Source organism: Podarcis erhardii, assembly GCF_964252035.2.
Source record: "Podarcis erhardii genome assembly, chromosome: 3".
Classification (NCBI taxonomy): domain Eukaryota; kingdom Metazoa; phylum Chordata; class Lepidosauria; order Squamata; family Lacertidae; genus Podarcis; species Podarcis erhardii.
In genome coordinates, this window is record NC_138507.1 from 77723879 (window position 1) to 77741166 (window position 17288).

Below are 17288 nucleotides of genomic sequence, written 5' to 3' on the forward strand. Positions count from 1 at the left end.
CCAGTTCTATGGAAACGAAGACTCGGGCGGCGCGCGGGCTTCTGGGTAGCGTGGTTTTCCACCCGCCCCTCTGCCGCAGCCCGCGAGGGGACATGCTCCTCCTCTGTACTACATTTCCCGAAGTGCATCGGGAAGCAGCGAGGAAAATGAGAAAATGGAGCGGGGCGGGGGCGGTGGAGGGAGCCGAAGGGAGATTATGGAAGCGGGGGTAGGAGGAGCTCGCGCCTGCGCCGACAGGCCCCGGTGGCGCATTTTCCCCCCCATGAGGCGAAGGTGGCGGTTGAGGCGGAAGGGGGTGGGGCTCTGTGCCCACCGCCACACTGGGCAGAGACGGGCGGAGAGAAGGGCCTCGCTCCGGGCTGGCGGAGAAGCGGCGGAGACCTCGGAAGGTGAGAGGCGGCGCTGCTTAACGGGCGGGGGGAGGCTTGCCTCCGCCGCCTCCTCCCCCTCCCCCCGGGGCGGCAGAAAAGGGGTGTCGGGTTTCCCGGCTCTTCCTGTCTCCGGCCCCCGCCCCGCTCGCTCCTCACAGGAGGCTCCTCCCTCCCCGGCTGCTATAAAGCGGAGGCCGCGGGGCCGCCGGGGAGGACGAGCAGCTGCGCCTTGGCGGTGGCGGGAGAAGCAGGAGCTGCTCGCCTCAGAGCTCGCCTTTCCCTTCCCGGCCTTCTTCTCTCTCGGTGTTCGCGTTTGAGGGAGGCTGCTGTCCTCTGAAGCGGGTTACCTGTCTCTCTCCGTGGTAAGTGCCTCCTGGGTGCTGGTTGAGAGGGCAGGAGACGGGTACAGGTGACTTTATGTTGCTATTTGCTTTGAAGTTTAGTTTTGTTCGCCTTGCAGTGTTCTTGGTAAGCCGTCTTGAAATTTTGACACAGGGTGAAATAGGAACTCAAGCTTTTGTTTAAACAATTGTGTGTATTATCACTTGGCTGTAGGGGGGCTTGTTGTAGGGCTGTACAGTATTTAGAAGTGCCTGCTTTGGAGAAGTTGACGTGCTCAAAGATATGAGGGAGGGCTGCTCTGTTTTTCCTGAAATAAGTGATTTATGTTTTTTCACTATGTGTAATGTACAATACTGTAATGTAACGTGTTGCTACATTTTGATATTTGTTAACCATGTAAGCAAAAGATGGAACCCTAATAGTTTCTTGACTCGACGCTTTAGCTGGCGGTTTATGGAATAATCTAAGTTATAATGGCAACCATTCAAATGTGTACATATATGTTGCTCTGGGCACCTGTTACAATTCAATATTGGAGACATATATGCATATATATGCTCTTTTCTCCTTTTTTTCTTTTAATTTTTTTCCCCAAGCCCCTGTGCACTGCTGCCGCGCCCGGCCCCTCCACCCGCCACGGGCTCCTCGGTCGTCCCCCCACGTGGTGCCCGACCGGGCCTTTTATGCTCTTTTCTCCTTTATTAATATAACCATAGCAAATATAATAAATGAAATAATGATTGTGAACCTCTTCTTACTGAAAGATTCCGGATTTAAAAATGAGGTCATTATTAGGATGCTGGCCCAACATGATTTAGGCATTAAGGGGCCTGCCAATTCAAACTATTAAACAGTGGCATGTTCATTACCAAAGATGTTTAAACCCTTCTCTGAAATTCTAGGTCAGCATTGAAACACAATTAAAATTTTATTGACATGTTAAGGCATGCTTGGAGGAAGCTGATAACTTGGCTCCGTTCCAGTCTGGTTTCAGGTCTGATCAAGGCACTGAAAGTGTCCTGGTCACACCCTGGTTGATGACATTTCTTGGGAGGGAGATCAAGGGATGCCTCTTGGAGACTTTCATTTCAAACCTGTTGATCACAGTTATAATTCTCAAGCCCCTCAGTGCTTCACTGTTTTCACTCCTACCTCCAGGGCTGTACAGTGGTATCTTGGTTCTCAAACTTAATCTGTTACGGACGTCCACTGCAATACCAAAGCACGCTTTCCCATAGAAAGTAATGCAAAATGGATTAATCCCTTCCAGACTTTTAAAAACAACCCCTAAAACAGCAATTTAACATGAATTTTACTATCTAATGAGACCATTGATCTATAAAATGAAAGCAATAAACAATGTACTGCAGTCACACAATCAATTAATCGGGTTCCACACAGTCACAAAAACAAAACAAAAAGAGCCGCAAAAACAAAATTGCAAAATAAATAGCAAAAACAGACAGACCTCAGTGTAACACTCAAATCGCAAGCAGCATAACACTCAAAACAGCACATTCAGCTTCCAAAAAAAGTTCGCAAACCGGAACACTTCTGGGTTTGCAGTGTTTGGGTTCCAAGTTGTTCGAGTACCAAGGCGTTTGAGAACCAAGGTACCACTGTGTTCAGAAAGTAGCCATGGAAGGTTACTCTTTGGCACCATGGAAGTTGTCCTGTGGTGTCCTGGAGAGATCCTTCTTGTCCCTCATGCTATTTAACATGTATAAAAAGCCCCTGGCAGCTGTCATTAGGGAATTTGGAGTGAAGTGTCATCAATATGTTCAGGACACCCAGCTGTTTCTACCCATTTGAATCAGGAGAGGTGGTTGAAGTGTTAGATCAGTGCTTGGAGGTGGTGATGGGCTGGATGTGGGCCAGTAAACGGAAACTGAATCCTGAAAACATGGGTGTTACGTCCCCCAAGGGCTAACATTCTGGTGGTATGTCATGCACAGGTTTGCACTCCCCTGGAAGGAGAGTATTAAAATTGGCAGTAGAAACCCTCTTCATTTTTTCACAGCATTCAGAAGTTTGGGGACAGCTAGCCCAGGAGAGGGCATTCTGTGTGGTAGCTGCAAACTTGTGGAACTCCCCACAGATCTGTATCTGGCATCTTTTATCATACAGCTTTCACCAAATGCTGAGTATGAACCTCTTTACTCTGGCTTTTGACACTTGAGATCTATATTTATAGGACCCACCTTATTTCTGTGATTGAAAGCTGTTTTAAACTCTCTTTAAAACCGTGTTTTAATTGTTGTACTTGTTACCCATCCTGGGATCTTAGGGTGAAGGGTGAGTAATTAATAATAATTGATATATAAAACTTCATTTGGGCTTTGCTATGTAGAATATACATCAGTATTAGTCTTCTGTAACTTTGCACTTTCCACACAAAGTCTGTGAAAGTGCTTTGTGGATTTTAAACTGGAAAGTCAGCATTTATCATACAATGATAGATAATGATTTTACAGTGGTACCTCGGGTTACAGACGCTTCAGGTTACAGACTCCGCTAACCCAGAAATAGTACCTGGGGTTAAGAATCATGCTCCTGCAGCACGGTGGCAGTCGGAGGCCCCATTAGCTAAAGTGGTGCTTCAGGTTAAGAACAGTTTCAGGTTAAGAACAGACCTCTGGAACAAATTAAGTACTTAACCCGAGGTACCACTGTATATTTGTTTTTTGCCACTTAAGTGTTTCACTATTTCTGTTAGACAGAACATTGGTGAAGCTTTCAGGAAATTATATGTTGGGCCACAACTTGTTATCTGCATGCTAATCAACAATGGCTGCAGAATTAATTTGGGACGATGATACTACTGTAGTGTGTGTATTTAAACTGCACGAGACAGATTGTTTCAGTTTGAAGCAGTTGCATCTGCAGTGCAGCAAGAAACATTACAAATGAGAGGGAAGAAAAGAGATTTCAGTAAATTCTACAGAAACACAGGCCTACAAAACATGAGATTATAGGTTTCCTAAATTTAGGAAGACCTAGCTAAGGAAAGCTGTATGGGACAACTAAGAATGTAGTGTTACACACCACCCTGATCTCCAAGCAGTGCAAGATACCAGGGTTCCAGTGCTTACCCAGGGCTTGTGTTTCTTTTATACATGAGGCACAGCAGTAGCTGTATGACAGGGGTCAGCAACCTTTTTCAGCCCTGGGCTGGTCCACTGTCCCTCAGACCATGTGGTGGGCCAGACTATACTGTATTTGGGGGGGGGGGGAGAACGAATTCCTGTGTCCCACAAATAACCCAGAGATGCATTTTAAATAAAAGGACACATTCCACTCATGTAAAAACATGCTGGTTCCCGGACCGTCGGCGGGCCGGATTGAGACGGTGATTGGGCTGCACCCGGCCCACGGGCCTTAGGTTGCCTACCCCTGGTGTATGACATATTGTTTATTTACACATATATACAACCTGAGATGATGATGGAGGGGCTAGCAACATTATACTCCCAGAGGTTTTTTCTTCTCCCATGGCCACAGTTTTGAATGCCAGCAGAAATCGGCCATGGCCCTCTGTCACTTTGTTCAGTTTGCTATGTTTAGCAGATCGTAACCCTTCCCAACTAGCTCACATCACCACTGCTGCAATCCTAAACTCAACCGCTCCCCTCCCAACTCTAAAAATTCTGCTTCAAAGGCCTTTGTTTTTCTAACTAATTCTGAGTTGAGGGAGGGGGCCCTCCATTTGCCCTCTGGCACAGAGCCACTCCCCCACCTACTATACTTTAGTGGGTCATTACCAGACTGGCTCATGTTTTGTATATCAGTATGCTAAATCCAGCATCTGGCACCCAGAAATTAGAAGGGGAGCCAAGGCACGCCCCCCCAAACTCACAACAGTAGATTTTAAAATGATAGGACAATGTTACAGTGGTACCTCAGGTTAAGTACTTAATTCGTTCCAGAGGTCGGTACTTAACCTGAAACTGTTCTTAACCTGAAGCACCACTTTAGCTAATGGGGGCCTCCTGCTGCTGCCGTGCCGCCATAGCCCGAGTTCTCTTCTTATCCTGAAGCAAAGTTCTTAACCTGAAGCACTATTTCCGGGTTAGCGGAGTCTGTAACCTGAAGCGTATGTAACCTGAAGCATATGTAACCCGAGGTACCACTGTACTTTGAAATTTTAATATCATTTAATATCATTTTTGTTAGAGTTGTGTATAAATAAGTGTGTGTTCAAGAAGTTCTTTTAGTGATGCTTCCTACTTAAAGTGACATACTACTAATCTTGGATACTTTGCACTAGATTCTACGTACTACTTGGAATGACATGTAAAAAATACTTAAGGAGTATTTTAGAGTAAAGCCTGCAGTGACTACCAGCTTAGATATTTCACTTGTACATCCTGTATATTGGCCCACTGCTTGTATTGAATTAGCATCCGTGTTCTGTTTTCTCCTTGCCATATTCCGCAGTGAGAGGTTTCTATATTTTAAAATATGATGACTGGGAAGCAGAGGAAGCTGCTGCAGGGAGTGAAGGAAAATCTGGACTGTGTTTCTGTGAGTGAAGGAAGGGCTATTTCCTAGCCTTTTAAACCCTGATTATGCTTGCTGGATTCTGCTTTGGCACAAATTAAGACCTTTGTCAGGGTGGGTGCAAAGAACAGAAAGCCTGCCTAAAGCAAGGGAGTTAAGAGAATTGGCACAAGGAGTATTTTAACTGTACAGTTTTTTATGGATGTTTGGAAAACCATGACTAAATATTTTGGGATTGTGTACCCCCTAGGCACTACCCTAGCAAAGGTGTGGCTGTAATGAACTTGCATTAGGCAGTTTCCAGAAGGGACATGCAGGGGACTCAGGCTTATGGGAGAACAATGTCATCTACATTATTAGGTCTTCTCCTTAATTCTATGGAAGGGGTAGGGTACAATTACCATGTAATCTCTTACTATAGTCTTGGTGGTTAGTAGGACCTAATTTTCAGACCCTGGTCATTAATAAGGGTTTTTCTTAAACAGACTGAACTACTCCAGAAAATTTTTAAAAATGGAGCAAGTAGAAGAGTCATCCAAGAGAATTCTGTTGGAGCCATACAACTACCTACTTCAGTTACCAGGTAACATTTCACTCTTTTAAGTTCTTTGTTGTTGTTGTTGTTTAGTCATTTAGTCGTGTCCAACTCTTCGTGACCCCATGGACTAGAGCACGCCAGGCACTCCTGTCTTCGACTACCTCCTACAGTTTGGTCAGACTCATGTTGGTAGCTTCTAACACTGTCCAACCATCTTGCCCTCTGTCGTCCCCTTCTCCTTGCGCCCTCCGTCTTTCCCAACATCAAGGTCTTTTCCAGGGAGTCTTCTCTTCTCATGAGGTGGCCAAAGTATTGGAGCCTCAGCTTCAGGATCTGTCCTTCCAGTGAGCACTCAGGGATGATTTCCTTCAGAATGGATAGGTTTGATCTTCTTGCAGTCCATGGGACTCCCAAGAGTCTCCTCCAGCACCATAATTCAAAAACATCAGTTCTTTGGCAATCAGCCTTTATGGTTCAGCTCTCACTTCCATACATCACTACTGGGAAAACCATAGCTTTAACTTGAACATAACCTTTGTCAGCAAAGTGATGTCTCTGCTCTGCTTTTTAAGATGCTGTCTAGGTTTGTCATTGCTTTTCTCCCAAGAAGCAGGCGTCTTTTAATTTCGTGACTGCTGTCACCATCTGCAGTGATCATGGGACCCAAGAAAGGAAAATCTCTCACTGCCTCCATTTCTTCCCCTTCTATTTGCCAGAAGGTGATGGGACCAGTGGCCATGATCTTAGTGTTTTTTGATGTTGAGCTTCAGGCCATATTTTGCGCTCTCCTCTTTCACCCTCATTAAAAGGTTCTTTAATTCCTCCTCACTTTCTTCCATCAAGGTTGTGTCATCAGCATATCTGAGGTTGTTGATATTTCCTTCACTCCCTTAATTCCGGCTTGGGATTCATCCAGCCCAGCCGTTCACATGATGAATTCTGCATATAAGTTAAATAAGCAGGGAGACAATATACAGCCTTGTCGTACTCCTTTCCCAATTTTGAACCAATTAGTTGTTCCATATCCAGTTCTAACTGTAGCTTCTTGTCCCCCATAGAGATTTCTCAGGAGACAGATGAGGTGATCAGGCACTCCCATTTCTTTAAGAACTTGCCATAGTTTGCTGTGGTCGACACAGTCAAATGCTTTTGCATAGTCAACGAAGCAGAAGTAGATGTTTTTCTGGAACTCTCTAGCTTTCTCCATAATCCAGCACATGTTTGCAATTTGGTCCCTGGTTCCTCTGCCTCTTCTAAATCCAGCTTGCGCTTCTGGGAGTTCTCGGTCCACCTACTGCTTAAGCCTGCCTTGTAGAATTTTAAGCATAACCTTGCTAGCTTGTGAAATGAGCACAATTGTTCGGTAGTTGGGGCATTCTTTGGCACTGCCCTTCTGAGTTTTCCAAACTTGCTGGCATATTGAGTGTAGCACCTTAACAGCATCATCTTTTAAAATTTTAAATAGTTCAGCTGGAATACCATCACTTCCATTGGTTTTCTAAGGCCCATTTGACTTCACTCTCCAGGATGTCTGGCTCAAGGTCAGCAACCACACTACTTGGGATGTACGAGCTATCCATATCTTTCTTGTATAATTCCTCTGTGTATTCTTGCCACCTTTTCTTGATGTCTTCTGCTTCTGTTAGGTTCTTTCCACTTTTGTCGTTTATTATGGTAATCTTTGTACAAAATGTTACTTTCATATCTCCAATTTTCTTGAACAAATCTCTGGTTTTTCCCATTCTGTTCTTTTCCTCTATTTCTTTGCATTGCTCGTTTAAGAACGCCCTCTTGTCTCTCCTTGCTATTTTTAGGAAATCTGCATTCAATTTCCTGTATCTTTCACTATCTCCCTCGCATTTTGCTTGCCTTCTCTCCCCCACTATTTGTAAGGCCTCATTGGACAGCTACTTTGCTTTCTTGCATTCCCTTTTCATTGGGATGGTTTTCGTTGCTGCCTCCTGTATAATGTTGCGAGCCTCCATCCATAGTTCTTCAGGCAATCTGTCCACCAAATCTAAATCCTTAAACCTGTTCCTCACTTCCACTGTGTATTCATATGGGATTTGATTTAGATTGTGTCTTACTGGCCCAGTGGTTTTTCCTACTTTCTTCAGTTTAAGCTTGAATTTTGCTATAAGAAGCTGATGATCTGAGCCACAGTCAGCTCCAGGTCTTGTTTTTGCTGACCGTATAGAACTTCTCCATCTTTGGCTTCACCACGACAAGGCAGTGATCCATGAAGGAGCTTTAAGTTCTAGTAATGTCTAAAACTGGTATCTAAACTGATGCCCGTAGCAATCACTTTGTTTTGTCTATTGCATGTTTTCAGCTTAAAGCCTAGGGTTGGTGTCACATATCTTTCAAACCACCCTTAAATTTCTGACCAGTGCTATCCAACCATCACATATCCTGTGCTTTCTCTTTTAAAATTATACTCTTATCCTGTTCTTAACATTAGTGTTATCCAAACTTCTCCATCCAAATTTCTGACCGGCTCTACATGTGATTAGCTTAAGCAATACTGTAACCTCTTGAAATTTCCAGACTGCTCACTCCCTGTGTCTGATCATATGTTTTCTCAGTGTTCTGGTTGAAGAAGAGTTATAAATGGCTGGGCTTTTGCTCCTGGGTAAATGCTTTTATAATACCTGATTCTGATTTGTTTGTATCTTACTACCCACCTTCCTTTCATCTCTGTACTTGCTGTCCACTATAGCTAGCGTATTTTAAAGATCTTGGATTTTTAATATAGATTTGCACATGTTTGAAGATTACCTATCCAGATCCTAAGGTCATCTTCAGAGGCCTTTCTCCAGGTTCCCCTAGCAAATGAGATATGATGGGTGGGTGGCTATATTTTATATTTATTCATGTAATTTTTTATTGTTAACCACCTAAAGAGTATGTGTTTGGACTGTGTACAGATGTTGCGTAAATATGTTTAACTATCTCACTGTACCGTTTTCTGATGCACATCAGGACAATTAAAACTGTGTAGTACATAGATAAAGGTGCATAGTACATTTAGTACATAGATAACACTCATTAACACCTCACTGATTCTAGCTTGCTTCAGTAACATTTAATGTTACATCCAAACCAACAACTTCACTTTAATGACAAACTGCAGTTACGGTAATTTAAAGCAGAAACTATGTGACTATGCTAGAGGAGGAAAAGGGAGAATAAAAGCCTGAGGTTCAAGTTTGCTCATTCATGTACCACTAAATATGGACTAGGGTTGTGTCAAAACCAGATCACTATGTCTTAATAGACTTGGTGTTGAAACATGTTTTTCACTGCCAGTACTCAACTTAAGCTTCATGCAAAAGGTAAGTATCCAAAAGATAAGTAGAGATCCTGTGGAATCATCACATGGTGTGATGCATTTTTCTGTTTCATAACCAAAGCGTTAAATTACAGGGAATGTTTACTCATGCCATTCCACCTACACTTTTTTTTTACAATGGGGTGTCTTGGGTGTGCATGCTCAGTTTCCTACTTAATATCACCTCAGTTGAGGGTGGTTATTGATCTACAAGCTATATTCAGGTTTCTGAGTTCTGCTGGCTCGTTTCTGTTTTTAAGATTGTTTGAATTATGAGAAATAAGTTGTTGACGAAATAATTCTCTGGTATTTTCAATAAAGGTAGTATATGTGGGAAAACATTTGGCTGCTAGTGTGCCACAAGCTTCAAAATATCTCCCTCCCTCTCAAGTGCTTGTGTAAGCTTGGAAGCCTAAATAAATCTCAACATAAGCTTTCATAATGCTAACTTGTTTAGCACACGGCAGCAGGATGAATACTAAATTGCTCTCATTTTCTTTTTACGCAAGTAGTAACTCCTAAGCAATGCATTCCTGTATGTTACTCATAGTTCCAAGATGCTTTGGTGAAATCACTGGCTCTTAGATTAAGGTTGCCATCTTCATGTAACTCTAGAGAGGAATTCAGTTGTCTTTTATAAAAAACGCAACACAGTATTATCTATGCCTGAATATATCTAGTAAACTGATATGAAATTGTAGTTGCCTACTTGAAACAAAAGTAATCAGTTATTATGATTCTTGCACCCTCTTTATTGGACATCTGCTTTTTCTTTGGACCATTTTTCAATTTTAAAGTCATATCAGATATGCACCTCCAACTCACTATACATTTGAGGTGGTAAAACGTAATGTCTATGTTAATTTAAATTATTTCAAATAAAGATTTAATTCAAAGCAAGAACAGGTCATACAGTATGCGATAGGTGTAATCTATCCAACGTTAAAATTATTAAGTCACATTGCCTTCTGTGGGGGAGATCAAATATGTGCTGAAATTGCCTGTTTAAAATATGGGATTATAGGTGCTTAACCTTGTGTGGAATAGTATTATAGTTTGACCATTTAGATGTACTGGCACATTATGGTTTGCCACATACCAGAGAGGGAGAGAATCACACTTACAAGGGAAGAAGAAAGCTGCAGGCTTTGTGCTCATTCCAGGGTCCTTTGCATTGTGCCAAACTATGTTTTGGTATTATGTCTGAACCCAACTGTAAAGAATGTTTATGACTTGATTAAAAAAATCATAAATATTTATTTCCGTTCTTGAAGATAAGCATATTTTTTGCTTATAATTACCAGTGCTTATTTCTGAAATGTTCTAGAGGCTTTGGCTGAAACCCTGTTGAGTCCATCCTCAAATAACAGACGTCATCTTGAAAAATGAAACTTCACCTTCCTCTTGCATGAGCCCACAAATCCGGCCCAGGAGGTCCACTAACCCTATAGAGCAGATTGGGGAGCAGCAGGGGAGGAGAGGAAGAGCAAGTCCTAAATGAATTCAAATCTCAAGGGCCTGAATCCAAGAGTACTAAAGGAACTTGTGGATGTAGTTTCAGAGCCTTTGTCTATTATCTTTGAGAATTCCTGGAGAACAGGTGAGGTGTCTACTGACTGGAGGCAGTCAAATGTTGTCCCCATATTCAAAAGGAGCGGGGGGGGGGGAGACCCAGGTAACTACCGACTGATCAATACCAGGGAAGGTCCTAGAACAGATAATTCAACAGTCTGTCTGTGAGCATTTAGAAAAGGATGCTGTGATTACTAAGACCCAGCAGGAATTTCTCAAAAATATGTTGTGCCAGACCAATCAGATTTCTTTCTTTTATTTTTGATGGAATTACAAACTTGGTGGATAAGGGAAATGCTGTGGACATAGTGTATCTTTATTTCAGTAAGGCTTTTGACAAAGTCCCCCATGATATTCCCACAAGGAAGCTGGTAAAATATGGATTGAATGAGGTAACTAATAGGTGGATTTGTAGCTGGTTGACTAACTGAGCCCAAAGAGTACTCATTAATGGTTCCACGTCATCCTGGAAAAAAGTGATAAGTGGCATGCCGTAGGGTCCTGGGCCCGTTGTTGTTCAACCTCTTTATAAATGACTTGGATGAAGGAATTGTGAGGATACTCATCAAATTTGCAGATGACACCAAATTGGGAGGGGTAGCTAATGCCACAGAAGACAGAATTAGATCAAGGGTTGAAGGAGGCTCCTCCCTCCCCGGCTGCTATAAAGCGGAGGTTGCAGGGCTGGGTATGTTTAGCCTGGAAAAGAAGAGACTGAGAAGGGATATGATGGCCATCTTCAACTATCTTAAGGGCTGCCACATAGAAGAGGGAGCCATCTTCAAATATCTTAAGGGCTCCCACATGGAAGAGGGAGCATGCTTGTTTCCTCCTGCTGTGGAGGGTAGGACTCAAGGCAATGGCTTCAAGTACTATGATTAGTACTATGTGTTTTAGGAAATGTTGTTTTGGGTTAGGAGAACTTCTAGTATGTGCTTTTAGCCATGATTTGTGTATCATAGAATTGTAGAGTTGGCAGGGACCCTGAGCGTCATCTAATCCAACCCCCTGCAATGTAGGTACCTCAACTAAAGTATCCATGACAGATGGCCATGCAACATATTTGTAGTTTCTATTAAAAAGGCATTTTTTTGCTAATGTTAGTGAATTCTATCTGGTTCATTATTCTGCTGTTGCTAGGCAATGGTTTCTGGTCAGTCAGCCTCCAGATGTATAGAAGGTTGTTGTTGTTGCTAGACAAGATTCTCCCATACCAAGCCCTTGAAGAGTTAAGAATTGAAAAAGGCCAAAAGGGTAGAGGTTATGTGTGACAGGTAGGAGAAATTGCAGGAGAGGAGTTAAAAAGTTTGGGAGGTGAGGGGTGAATGCATAGCACTGATGGGCAGCTTTTTAAGGCACAGAAAAGGGGAAGGGGATATGTGTGTGCTGAATCTCTTATATTTCCATTCCATTCTTTAAAGGCTAAGCTTGCCAGTTAACCTGAAGCCCTGTTCGGCATGCTCCTATACCTTTAACAACTATACAACAGGCAGAAATCAGCCAGGGTGATTGTAGGGCATGGGAACAAACATGATCTCCATAATGAGCCAGTTGTTGGAGGTAGAGAGTCAGTCTGGATTTTCACTGTTTGAAAAATGGCAACCCTAAATAAGTTGCATGTGAATTATTTCCCTTCTAAATGGTATAATTTATTATTTCTTCCTTTCTCATTTTTTATTTCAAGTTGAAGCGTATTAAGCATAGACGCAAGGCATAATCAAATTCAATTGACAAAAACCTTTTGATTTAGCTTATATGTCACCTTTCCACAGTGAGCTGTGCACTTCTGATGTTAGCATGCTGGGATAAGGGATTTCCATGTTAACTGATGTTCCAAAATTCTGGAAAACTGTGGCTGTTAAGGGCCACACCATTGGCAAATGTGTTATTTAAGCGATACTGTATGGAATCCTATCCTGTGATTAGTTCCAGCTTCTCTACTACTTTGGAGCTGGACAGCTGTCATGGGCAGAATTGTGAACTTGAGCCCCAGATTCAATTTTTTTGTTAACTGAATATTTTAATCATGGGAAACGCCTCTTTTTCTTGGTAATCTGTATTGGTAATTAGTAAAAAATTAGTAATTAGTAAAATTAGTAATTAGTAAAATTAGTAATTAGTAAAATTAGTAATGGAATTAGTAAAAAGCCCACCCCCCCACCTTTAAATTTCCTTAGTTTGGAATGCTTAAGAGATGGGATCTGGAGCCCATTGTGTATGCTTAGGTGCTGTTTTATCCTTTTCGTCTTGCAACCACAATTCTCAGTACTGTTTGATACCACATAGGGATTCCCTAACATCCAGTCAGTTGTTCAAGTGGGACGGGCGCGCATGTTGCAGGAAGAAGTGGGAGCCTCAAATGCTCTCCTGCATGCATAAAGAGTTCCCATACCACATTTTGGAACCTAGCAAAAAGCTTCTGAGTGGATTTAAAATTAATCCTAAATTTATTGAAATATCTGGTAAGATAAAATTGGCATGTCAGCCAGCAGTGCTTTGGGGGCAATCATGATCCTCAGAAATTGTGTCCAGATTATCTATAATAACATGTCAACAAAATATTTGAATTATCTACATTCCTCTGGCTTGTTTTAACAGATGCAGCTGCCTTATATACAGATTTGAACAAATGGCTGCCCAGAAGTAGTGGATTGTGGCTACAACTGGGAGTGGTTTTTTCACAATTTATGTTCTCTGCCTACAGCCTTAGTTCTGAAAGTACAAAATTAAAACCACACCTTGATACCTTAATGCTATAATCAACGTATTGTATAAGTGTAATAATTTTAGGATTATCTGTGGTAGTGTTCAGTAGGTAATGAAATTGTTAAGCAACATGCAGGTGTGTCTGTCCTGGACTTCTCAAATCCCAATACAGTGGTGCCTTGCAAGACGAAATTAATTTGTTCCGCGAGTCTCTTTGTCTTGCGGTTTTTTCATCTTGCGAAGCACCCCTATTAGCGGATTAGCGCTATTAGCGGCTTAGCGGCTAAGCGGCTATTAGCGGCTTAGAAAAAGGGGGGGGGAGACTCGCAAGACGTTTTCGTCTTGCGAAGCAAGCCCATAGGGAAATTCGTCTTGCAAAGCGCCTCGAAAAACGGTAAACCCTTTCGTCTAGTGAGTTTTTCGTCTTGTGAGGCATTCGTCTTGCGGGGCACCACTGTATATGTGTCCCAGCAGGACCCTGAAGTAAGTAAAGACTCTACTCCAGCTAGGCCACACAGCATGTATCATCCACTCTACCCCATACTATGAAAATAACTTTTTCTAAACTTCAGCAGTATTCATTGTTGAGCTACATAGCAAAGTTTTCCTGAATTTGAATAACTTGCACACACACACAAACACATGTTCCACTTGACCTAGTGAAGTATAATTACTATAAGAAGAGCAGTGGCTAGGAAATTCCACAGACTTTAATGATTTCTCCAGGTAATAATACCTTTAACTTTTTAAAAAAATTATAGGAAAGCAAGTCAGAACCAAACTCTCCCAAGCTTTTAATCACTGGCTGAATGTTCCTGAAGATAAGCTACAAGTAAGTTGCATTCTTAAATTGATTTACCTTTAAATTTATCCTTTCCAGACTGAAGCTACCAAGTATTTAAATGATCACAATACTGAATTTTACATGTACATGGTTTTCACACTTGATAGGAGGTTTGTGCGTTTGTATACCAAATCTAGTTTGTTTCTAAGGCTAGGTACTGTAACTATGCAGTGATCCACAATCATGCATGCTGTGATCACCGTAGGCCCATATATATTATGGGATTGCAAACCTTTTTGGGATGGTGAGTACATCTGGAGTCTTGAGTGGAGGGAGACACAAAATGACTGACACGGTGGGCGTAGCCAATCACAAAACACCCTTTTCACAGAAGGCAAACTGGTGAGGTTGAAAGACATTCCCAACTCATTGACATGAGTATGTCAATGATGGGGTCTTAGCCCCCCAAAATCAAACCACTCCTTTAAACCAAGTTTCCTGCTCGAGTAGAAAACCCATTTCATGCAAACTAATTTTCTTACCTCTCAGTAAATCTAGATGTACTCCAAATTAATAGAAAGATCACTTCAAAATAATTTACTGCATTTTTCACTCCATAAGATGCACCTGACCATGAGATGCACCTAGGTTTTAGAGGGGGAATGCAAGAAAAAAAATATTCTTTAAAGGGAGCGCAGCGATCCCTCTCGCTGTTCTGGCTTCTGGGATAGCCGCTTGAAGCCTCTTCAGGGCAGCGGGATCGGGATGAAGGCTCCCCGTGCCCTGAACAGGCTTCGCACGGCGAAGCTAAAACAGCAAGAGGGAGCGGTGCGCAGCGGCCCCTCTTGCTGTTCTGGCTTAGCCGTGCAGCCTGCATTCGCTCCATAAGGCGCACGCACATTTCCCCTTACTTTTTTAGGAGGGGAAAAGTACATCTTATAGAGCAAAAAATACGGTACTCTGAGTTCATTAGCCAAACCTATTTCTATTCATTAGCCAAACCTTAATTTCCTTAGTCAGACACAGGGCTGGGCAATACCAGCTATTCAACATCGCGGTGTATTGCCTGCCAAACATCGCAGTTTGGCGATATACCGTGATGTTGAAAAAACAAGATGCATTGGCCTCTGCCCACGAGACACCAGGTGAAACTGCCCAGCTCTCACCTTGAGAGCTAAGGTGGTTTCACCCAGGCTCGCAGGATGGAACAATGCAGCTTGCTTGCGCCACCCTGGTGCTCTCGCTGCTTGTGCACAAGTGGCAAGAGCATCGTTCGCCCGCCCGCCCCACTGGTGAAACTGCTACCGCTCCCAAATCCCTCTGCTAGCAGTGCCCACTGGAGAAAGGAACTCTTGACTCCCTCCAGTAGATGCTGGCACAGTGGCAGGTTTCACCAGCATTATATCGCTGAGTGAAACCAGCATCGCGGTCTGCTCTTCTTACTGGTCCTGGGCAATATATCACCCAGGCCTGGTCAGCCAATTAACTCTGCTCCCAATCTCTTGTCTCTTCCTTCTTACACATTTTTCCTCTTAAGCAGGTCCTAGTTGCTCTGCTTTTTCTTTCTTGCTCTGCCCCTGGCTGTTTCATTTTTCATCCACTCACCCGCTATTCCCTCAGAGTTGAGTTACTCACTTACTAGAACAATCCAGTCAGAATGGTTCATTCTTTTTTTTTCTGTGTCTGGTTGGAGGGGAAGTATGGGCAGCACAAGGGAGAGAGAAGAATGTGAGAGTGAGCACCACCATTAAATTTAGTGAGCACACAAAGAAGTAGAGAGCCTGGTGTGCACTCTGCTTGCCATTTGGGTACACTGGAACCCACAAGTACCAAAGCCATAAAGCAAAGAGTTGAGAATAAAATTGATACATTGGGATCAGAAGTTGAGATCTGCAACTAGGCTAAGGGAAAGTCAAAAGCTATTGAATTGTTGTAGAAGAAACTAGTAGAATGGAATACTTGATTACTGTTCTCTTTTTTTATTAGGTTATCATTGAAGTGACAGAAATGTTGCACAATGCAAGTTTGCTTATAGATGACATAGAAGACAATTCAAAACTACGGCGAGGTTTTCCAGTGGCCCATAGCATCTATGGGATACCATCTGTAATAAATTGTGCCAACTTTGTGTATTTCCTTGGCTTAGAAAAAGTTTTAACACTTGATCATCCAGATGCTGTAAAAGTGTTCACCCGCCAACTGCTAGAACTTCATAAGGGCCAAGGCTTGGATATTTACTGGAGAGACACCTATACCTGTCCTACAGAAGCAGAGTATAAAACCATGGTTCTGCAAAAAACAGGTGGCCTTTTTGGACTAGCTGTTGGCCTCATGCAATTGTTCTCTAGCTATAAGAAAGATTTAAAACCACTCCTTAACACCCTTGGGCTCTTCTTTCAAATTAGAGATGACTATGCAAACTTGCACTCCAAAGAATATAGTGAGAACAAAAGTTTTTGTGAAGACCTAACTGAAGGGAAGTTCAGTTTCCCAACTATCCATGCCATATGGTCTAGGCCAGAAAGCACTCAGGTGCAGAATATTCTGCGACAAAGGACTGAAAATGTGGACATAAAAAAATATTGTGTACATTACCTTGAGGATGTGGGTTCTTTTGAATATACCCGGAAAACATTAAAAGAACTTGAGGCTGAAGCTTACAGACAAATTGAATCTCTTGGGGACAACCCTGAGCTTACAGCACTACTTGAATATTTAAGCAAAATGTTCAAGGACGACGAGAACTGATACAATTGCTGATTATATTTGCAGGAAACAATTTTGAAATAATCAAGGAAACTAAACTACAATATTTCTATCACTGCTTCATAGGAAATGCTCTCAAGCATGTATTAAGGGGTTATGGGGTTTATATGTGCCCTAAGTGAACTTTGGACTTCTACTTTCAGCTGTGTATGCAATATTGCTGCACATTTCCATTAAAATAAAGCTGCCAACTACAACTTTCATCTATAATCCTTTTTGATTGTGAGTTTATTTTAATTTTGACTACAAGTCACATTTCCAAAAATGACTACAGAAGAAAATGAAGTTCTTACTTTATTGGTTTATTAATGTTGGTTTTTATCTTGTTCTGATTTGTCCTAACATGTATTCTTAATCACTTTTACATTTCCTTTCACT

At 42.3% G+C, this 17288-nt stretch overlaps 1 protein-coding gene across 1 annotated transcript; it reads left to right on the forward strand.

The window, feature by feature from the left end:
• The first annotated feature begins 54 nt into the window (after nucleotides 1–54).
• On the forward strand, nucleotides 55–17120 carry GGPS1 (geranylgeranyl diphosphate synthase 1). Its single transcript, XM_081856392.1, is given in 5 exon segments — nucleotides 55–361; nucleotides 364–389; nucleotides 5699–5796; nucleotides 14122–14192; nucleotides 16131–17120. Coding segments are annotated over 5 exon segments (1164 nt in total). The 5' UTR covers nucleotides 55–154; the 3' UTR covers nucleotides 16893–17120.
• The last annotated feature ends 168 nt before the right edge of the window (nucleotides 17121–17288 follow it).